Raw genomic sequence first — 7,500 nt, forward strand, 5'->3', positions numbered from 1 at the left:
ATTGAATAGAAGTGAAAGAGTGAAAGAATAGTTGAGAGAGAGAAGAGTTTTGAGTTTGGGAGAAAGTGTAGCCTCGCCAGAGAATGAGGTGGTCAGCTGGACAGGGAGAGGAGAGGTGGAGGGCAAGGCCATTCTGTTCTCATCACAGTGTCACACACACACACACACACACACACACACAGGAGAACGAGAGGAGAGGTGGAGGGCAAGGCCATGCTGTTCTCATCACAGTGTGTGTGTGTGTGTGTGTGTGCCCATCACAAGGATGTCTGCTCTCTCTCTCACTCTTTTCTCATTACATCTCTCTCAATCTTTCTCTCTTTTCCTTCTCTTTCTATCTATTGCTCTCTCTCTCTCTTGTCCTCTCTCTCTCTATCTCTCTCGTTCTCTCTATCCTTCTCTCTATCCCTCTGTCGGTGTCCTTCGTTCTGTCTCACACAGTGTTCTCACACCTGGTTCCCACTTCCAACGCCTCGCTCAGCATGTGGCAGTGACACACACACACACACACACACACACACACACACACACACACACACACACACACACACACACACACACACACAGTCAGACTTCAGGAAAGTTCAAAAGTTTAAACATTCACTCAATCAGGGAAGTAACCAGGAATCAAATGGTACACAAAAGGAGCACAAATGCTTCAAACTCCAGCAAGCGCACACTGTAACATTACACACCATAACACAATGGACACAAGGACGCCCATCACCAGTGTGAGAGAGAGAACATGGCAACAGAGAGAGAGAAAGAGAGAGAAAGAGAGGGAGAGAGAAGGTCAAAAGCCATGTACAGTATTGTTCCTTGACCCATGAAATCACGACAAACCTCATACAAAACCAAACACAATACAACCATAACATTCACACATAACAGAGAGAGAGAAAGGGAGAGGAAGAGCAAGAGAGAGAGAGAGAGAGAGAGAGAGAGAGAGAGAGAGAGAGAGAGAGAGAGAGAGAGAGAGAGATAAAGCAACAGAGGGACTGACAGAGAGAGAGTGAGCGATAGAGAGAGACTGACAGAGAGAGAGAGAGAAAGCGAGCGAGCACTAGAGAGCAACTGAGCGAGTGTGTGTGTGTGTGTGTGTGTGTGTGTGCTGACCTGGTGGATGAAGACCTGGGCTCCGCGGGGGCTGAGCAGCAGGATGGCGCGTCTCAGGGTGTCTCTGTGTGTGTGTGTGTGTGTGTGTGTGCTGGTGCTGACCTGGTGGATGAAGACCTGGGCTCCGCGGGGGCTTGAGCAGCAGGATGGCGCGTCTCAGGGTGTCCCTGTGTGTGTGTGTGTGTGTGTGTGTGTGTGTGTGTGTGTGTGTGTGTGCTGGTGCTGACCTGGTGGATGAAGACCTGGGCTCCGCGGGGGCTGAGCAGCAGGATGGCCCGTCTCAGGGTGTCCCTGTAGCGGTTGAGCTCCTCGGTGCGCATGCTGGTGAACAGGCTGGAGAAGACGCCGCTGATGTTGCGGTCCACGCGCTGCAGAGACACGTCCACACCCAGCCGAGACGTCTGGTCCAGGAAGCCCTGCAGCCCGCGGATATCTGGGGACCGCAAGCACACACACACACACACACACACACACACAAACACACACACACAGTGAGTCAACAACCACACACACACACTTCAGCAGGGCAAATCACCAGTAGAAGGGCGAATCACCAGCGGCGGGGCAAATCACCAGCAGTGGGGCAAATCGACAGCAGCAGGTGCATTAGAGGGGCAACTGATTAGCAGTAAAAAATGACAAAACCAAAGCATTCCAAATCCCAAGCTTGACACAGACACACATATGGGGGCTAACGTAACACGACAACAGAACCACAACAAACACAAGGATTGGTCTGTGGACAGAGCTAGCCAGGGAGTGAAGAGGTGGCCCTCCAAGACCTCCAGATCCCCAGGAAACGTTCATAATACACTTGTGCATCTGCCACGTCTACAGCAGCAGCAGCAGACAGGACATGCAGGGCCCTCATGTGTGTGATGGGCAAAGGGCAAAGGCTCCAGTCACACCAACGCTGGTTTAATATAACGAGGCCAAATCAGTGAGTTGCTCCAACACCATGGGCAGGAGGTCATCTGACACAGGGGTCAGATCAGAGGTCAGATCAGAGGTCAGATCAAAGGTCAGATCAGAGGTCAGATCAGGGGTCAGATCAGAGGTCAGATCAGAGGTCAGATCAGAGGTCATCTGCACACAATGATGGGTCAGATCAGGGGTCAGATCAGAGGTCACACTGCGTGGGCAGGTAAAGGTAATGAATGACAACATTGCACTTTGACCCCCATCTAAATTAGGCTTTCAGTTGGCTCTAGCACGGCAGGCAGGATTCTGGCCCAAGTCCGGCTCTAACATGGCAGCCAAGGTTCCTTACAGTACGCCAGCAGTTCTCAAAGTGTGGGGCGGGCTCTACTAGTGGGGAGCAGAGACATGGTAGGGGCGTGATGAACAGGAGGAAATTCATTTTTTGTGCCTATTTTTAATAATGCCTTTCTTTTTGAAAACAAAATAGCCTCACAAACATAGGAGTCCTAAACAAACCAACATATGATCTAAAATAACTATACTAACTAATATAACTAATAAAGTTATTCTGAAAGTTTGAGAAGCACTGCACGACGCCGCTGTAGAATTAGTCACTTTGGTCAAAACGGTGTGCCTCTGCTGCTTGATTCACATGTTTAATACACATTCCACTGCTCTTGGGCCAGACATGGCTCGAGAAATGAAATAAAAGGCCACACATGGAGAAGACTTGTGGCCTTGATAATTCCTTCAAAATAAAAACATTTTTCTCAAAAAGACAGACTGGATGCACCTCTGAGCTCTGCAAGCAAATGATTCAGTAGGAGGCAGTGGGCGCATGAATACAGAATACAGAATACTGTGTGTGTGTGTGTGTGTGTGTGTGTGTGTGTGTGTGTGTGTGTGTGTGTGTGTGTGTGTGTGTGTGTGTGTGTGTGTGTGTGTGTGTGTGTGTGTGTGTGTGTGAATACAGAAGGGCCTCTTCTCTCACTATTTTAACATACATTTCCATTGGAACATGCTTTGGGGAGCACAAGAGACAGTTCCGGAGTCTTCTCTGGCGTTAATTGAAAGCCCGAGGCCGTAATTGCCAATCATTTTAGTGCAGACTGCTTTATCAAGCCCGCGCTGTCACCAGGAAAAGGGATTGGGTCTCCAGTAACACTGCGTGCTGGAATAAGAATGAGACGGATCCTCCGTGGCAGTGGTGTTGGCAGAAAACTGAGCGCTGTGTGTGTGTGTGTGTGTGTGTGTGTGTGTGTGTGTGTGTGTGTGTGTGGCAGTGGTCTTGGCACCAGAGTGAGTGCTGTAATATGGACGGATCTCGGAGGATGAGCCTGAACTGCTCAAAAGACACGGAGGCGAGCGAGCGAGGGGAGGGGTGGCATCTCAATATGCTCAGGAAATGACTAAAGTGAGACACAGACATGCACACACACACACACACACACACACACACACACTGTCTTCTAACGACAGCCCGCTCCCAAGGCAGTGATCGATGACACGACTCGCGCCTTTTAATAGCTGCCAAAAATCACATCTATTCTGTGAGTGAGACATCGTGAGCTCACCCTATAAGCACCCACCCCACACACACACACATACTGTAGAAGGAATCCGCCACACTTAGATATGTGTTCTTATTGTCAAAACTCGCCCTTTCAGACAAGCACTCCAAATTGATCTTGACTCATAACTCTACATAGTTCAACTCAGTAAGAATGCAGAAAGTATTTGAGGTCGACTGTCAAGGAGGATTCGCTCTGCGGATATGTAAAGCTTTGCATTATAGAGAAACTATTCACATGGAAGACTTCTGTAGAATACACATCCGAGGATGAAATCTTCGACCTAAAGTTGGACTGAAGAAAAGATGATGGAAGAAGAGACTAGAACATAATGGGCTTCTGTGGTCCACCTACTCTTTGCACACCCAGAGGTTTATGTGACGGACTGTGCTTTAAATTTAAAAAGGCGTATGCAGCAGGCCTGGAAGATCCAGAGAGGCTGGGGTGTGAGGCAGCAAGCCAAGCCCAGCCTCAGAGCTTCCTGCTGGGCCTCAACTCTTCCACTCTGCCCTGCTGCTGGAGGATTGACAGGCAGTAACCCCAGCAAAGAAATAAGGAGACTGTCTCTCTTTCTCTCTCTCTCTCTCTCTCTCCTCTCTTTCCCTCTCTCTCTCTCCCTCCCTAAGTGATGTGCAGGTGTGAGTAAGCCTACTGTACGTGTGGAGCAGCAGGAGCAGTGTGTCCACAGGATGACCTCCCTGTGGGGCAGGAGGGGCTTCAGAGCACAAAGCTCCCATTGCAGGGCTACTCCTCAATTGCTCAAAAAGTCACCTGGAGGCATTCTCTCTCCCTCTCCCTCTCTTTCCATCCCTCTCTCGCTTCATTTTTCTCTCTCTCTCTCTCCCTCTCTGTTTCTCTCTCTCCCTCCCTCTCCGTTTCTTTCTCTCTCCCTCCCTCTCTGTTTCTTTCTCTCTCCATCCCTCTCTCTCCTCCTGTCTGTCATGCCCTACACCTGCTCAGGTCTGCAGGTGACTCCTTTAAGTGGTGCCTGGAGGGTACAAGGAAGTCAGAGAAGACTTTGGCAAGAGCTGCAGGTAGACAGGCGACAGTGTGTGTGTGTGTGTGTGTGTGTGTGTGTGTGTGTGTGTGTGTGTGTGTGTGTGTGTGTGTGTGTGTGTGTGTGTGTTTGTGTGTGTGTGAATGCATGCACCAATTCAAATCCACCTCACTGTTTCCTGTCATGTCATGTCATTCCTCTTCACAGAGCTCAACTGGGCCTTTTACCAAAAAACGTTTTACCTAAAAATGCCCACGCGTAGCCTTCAAAGGCCCCAGCCGCTACGCGTGGGCATTTTTAGGTCCATGTTGGACATGTCAGTTTAATAAAGACATTTTAAACCATTTGGAGTGCCTTGGTTGTGGAGAAATTCTCCTTTTCTACACAAACTATTTACCTTGGACCAAAGAGCACCCACCAACAAGCAGCATCAAAAGAACAAAGAGGACTGAGCACGCCACTAACTCTGAACATTTACAGAGCGAGTTGTGTTGTGTGTCCTGTGTGGCTGAGGATGAGCGCTGGTCTAGCCTGCAACTAGCTGGCTAAAAGCGTAGCGCTCGACTAGCCTGCAACTAGCTGGCTAAAAGCGTAGCGCTCGACTAGCCTGCAACTAGCTGGCTAAAAGCGTAGCGCTCGACTAGCCTGCAACTAGCTGGCTAAAAGCGTAGCGCTCGTCTAGCCTGCAACTAGCTGGCTAAAAGTGTAGCGCTCGTCTAGCCTGCAACTAGCTGGCTAAAAGCGTATCGCTCGTCTAGCCTGCAACTAGCTGGCTAAAAGAGTAGCTGGCTAAAAAAGTAGCTCGTCTAGCCTGCAACTGTAGCTGGATAAAAGCGTAGTGCTCGTCTAGCTGGCTAAAAGAGTAGCTGGTCTAGCCTGCAACTGTAGCTGGCTAAAAGCGTAGCGCTAGTCTAGCTGGCTAAAAGCGTAGCGCTCGTCTAGCCTGCAACTGTAGCTGGCTAAAAGCGGAGTGCTCGTCTAACCTGCAACTGCACCTGGCTAAAAGCGTAGCGCTTGTCTAGCCTGCAACCGTAGCTGGCTAAAAGCGTAGAGCTCCGGCACTAAGGAGTCTGGAGGCCTGTGCTATGAAAGCGCTATGTGCCAAGGCCACAGCACACAATTACAGCCAAATCTTCTGCTATTGATTGCTGCTCAGCTCTGGGCTTCAGTGGGCTTCAGGTAATCAATGGGAAGCAGAAGTCAAACATAGAACGAGGGGGCGCGCGCTTTGTCCAGTCAGCTCAGGGACGTAGGGACAGACATGTCTGTGTGTGTGTGTGTGTGTGTGTGTGTGTGTGTATAGACGGCTCAGGGACGGAGGGGCGGTCACTATTGTGCCATGGAGGGGGAAGTGGATGCACTTAAGATGTGTTACATAAATAGTTATGATGTACACTATACTGTAAAAGATATATTATACACACAGTTATGCACACACACACACAAACACACACACACACTGTCATAAACTGGATATCTACTGTAGGTATTCTGGACCATCTCGCTATTATCAGTCAAGCTGAATGCACACACTGGAACACAGACAGACAGACAGACACACACACACACACACACACACACACACACAGCTCTGGGTCATTTTAGCTGTCCCTGTGGCTGTGTGTGTGTGTGTGTGTGTGTGTGTGTGTGTGTGTGTGTGTGTGTGTGTGTGTGCGTGCGTGCGTGCGTGCGTGCGTGCGTGCGTGCGTGTGTGTGTGTGTGTAAGCGCGTGTGTATGCACTGTATGTGTATGTGTGTGTGTGTGCGTGTGTGTGTGTGTGTGTGTGAGCATGCTGTAGGCCTATGACAGATGAGTCCAGAGAGGCAGTATAATGCACATAGCCAAGTGTCACTGGTGATGAATGGAGATTCATCATTTCCACAGAGGAATTCATAAACATAATGATGATGTATGCACACGACTCTGCTACAAGGGCTCCCATTAGACGTGATAAAATAAATGATAAGCAGTCTATTCATTATAATATTCCATATTTAAAGAAAAAATAAGCCTTTAATATGCTTGGCTCTCCCCCATTCCACTCCCAGAGAACCACGGCTGTAAAGATTTCAGCATATCTGGATGCACTGTCTGCGTGCTGTGCCTGAACCAGAGACTTGATAAAAGCACTGCCAATAGCATAGTTCATTATCGCTGAGACTTATCATTTCAGCTCATTATCATAGCCACTCATCATTTCAGTTCACTATCGATGGAACATATCATTTCAGTTCACTATCGATGGAACATATAATTTCAGTTCATGATGGGACTTATAATTTCAGTTCATTATCATCGCGCGACATATCATTTTAGTTCATTATCATAGCGACTTATAATTTCAGTGTAGTCCTATACTAACCATAAGACTTTGTCTACGACAGACTTGTTGCTCTTCTGCTCACCTAGGATGCCTGTGTGTTTGTCTCTGGCATTGTGAGTAAAGCTTTGTGTGTGATTATCTTACAAGTTAGTGTGCTGTTTTACTGTACGTTACACAGTGTCAATAAAGCAACATTGAATTGAATTAAATTGAGAGAGAGAGAGAGAGAGAGAGATAGAGAGAGAGGTCCCAGAGGAAAACTAAGTAGAAAAAAGTCTGTGTCCTTGATGTTAGATCTGCCCCCTATCTCTGATCATGGCCACCTCCGTCACCTCCATACTCCCCCACCCTCCCTGGACTTGCCCTCTCCCCTGGACATGCCCCCCTCTCCCCTGGTAGTGCCCCCCTCTCCCCTGGTAGTGCCCCCCTCTCCCCTGGACATGCCCCCCTCTCCCCTGGTAGTGCCCCCCTCTCCCCTGGTAGTGCCCCCCTCTCCCCTGGACATGCCCCCCTCCCGGCTGAGTGAGGCCCCTTGTCGTCACGGGGGCAGAGGGCAGGTGTGTGTCACGGT

At 49.2% G+C, this 7,500-nt stretch overlaps 1 protein-coding gene across 1 annotated transcript in view; it reads right to left on the reverse strand.

Moving 5' to 3' along the window:
• grid1b (glutamate receptor, ionotropic, delta 1b) overlaps positions 1 to 7,500 on the reverse strand; it is a 434,612-nt gene that overhangs the window by 153,626 nt on the left and 273,486 nt on the right. The window contains exon 4 of the mRNA XM_062532571.1: positions 1,344 to 1,549. Within this exon, the coding sequence (XP_062388555.1) occupies positions 1,344 to 1,549 (206 nt within the window). The remainder of the gene's footprint in view (positions 1 to 1,343; positions 1,550 to 7,500) is intronic.

Source organism: Sardina pilchardus, chromosome 3 (assembly GCF_963854185.1).
Source record: "Sardina pilchardus chromosome 3, fSarPil1.1, whole genome shotgun sequence".
In the NCBI taxonomy this organism is placed as follows: Eukaryota; Metazoa; Chordata; class Actinopteri; order Clupeiformes; family Clupeidae; genus Sardina; species Sardina pilchardus.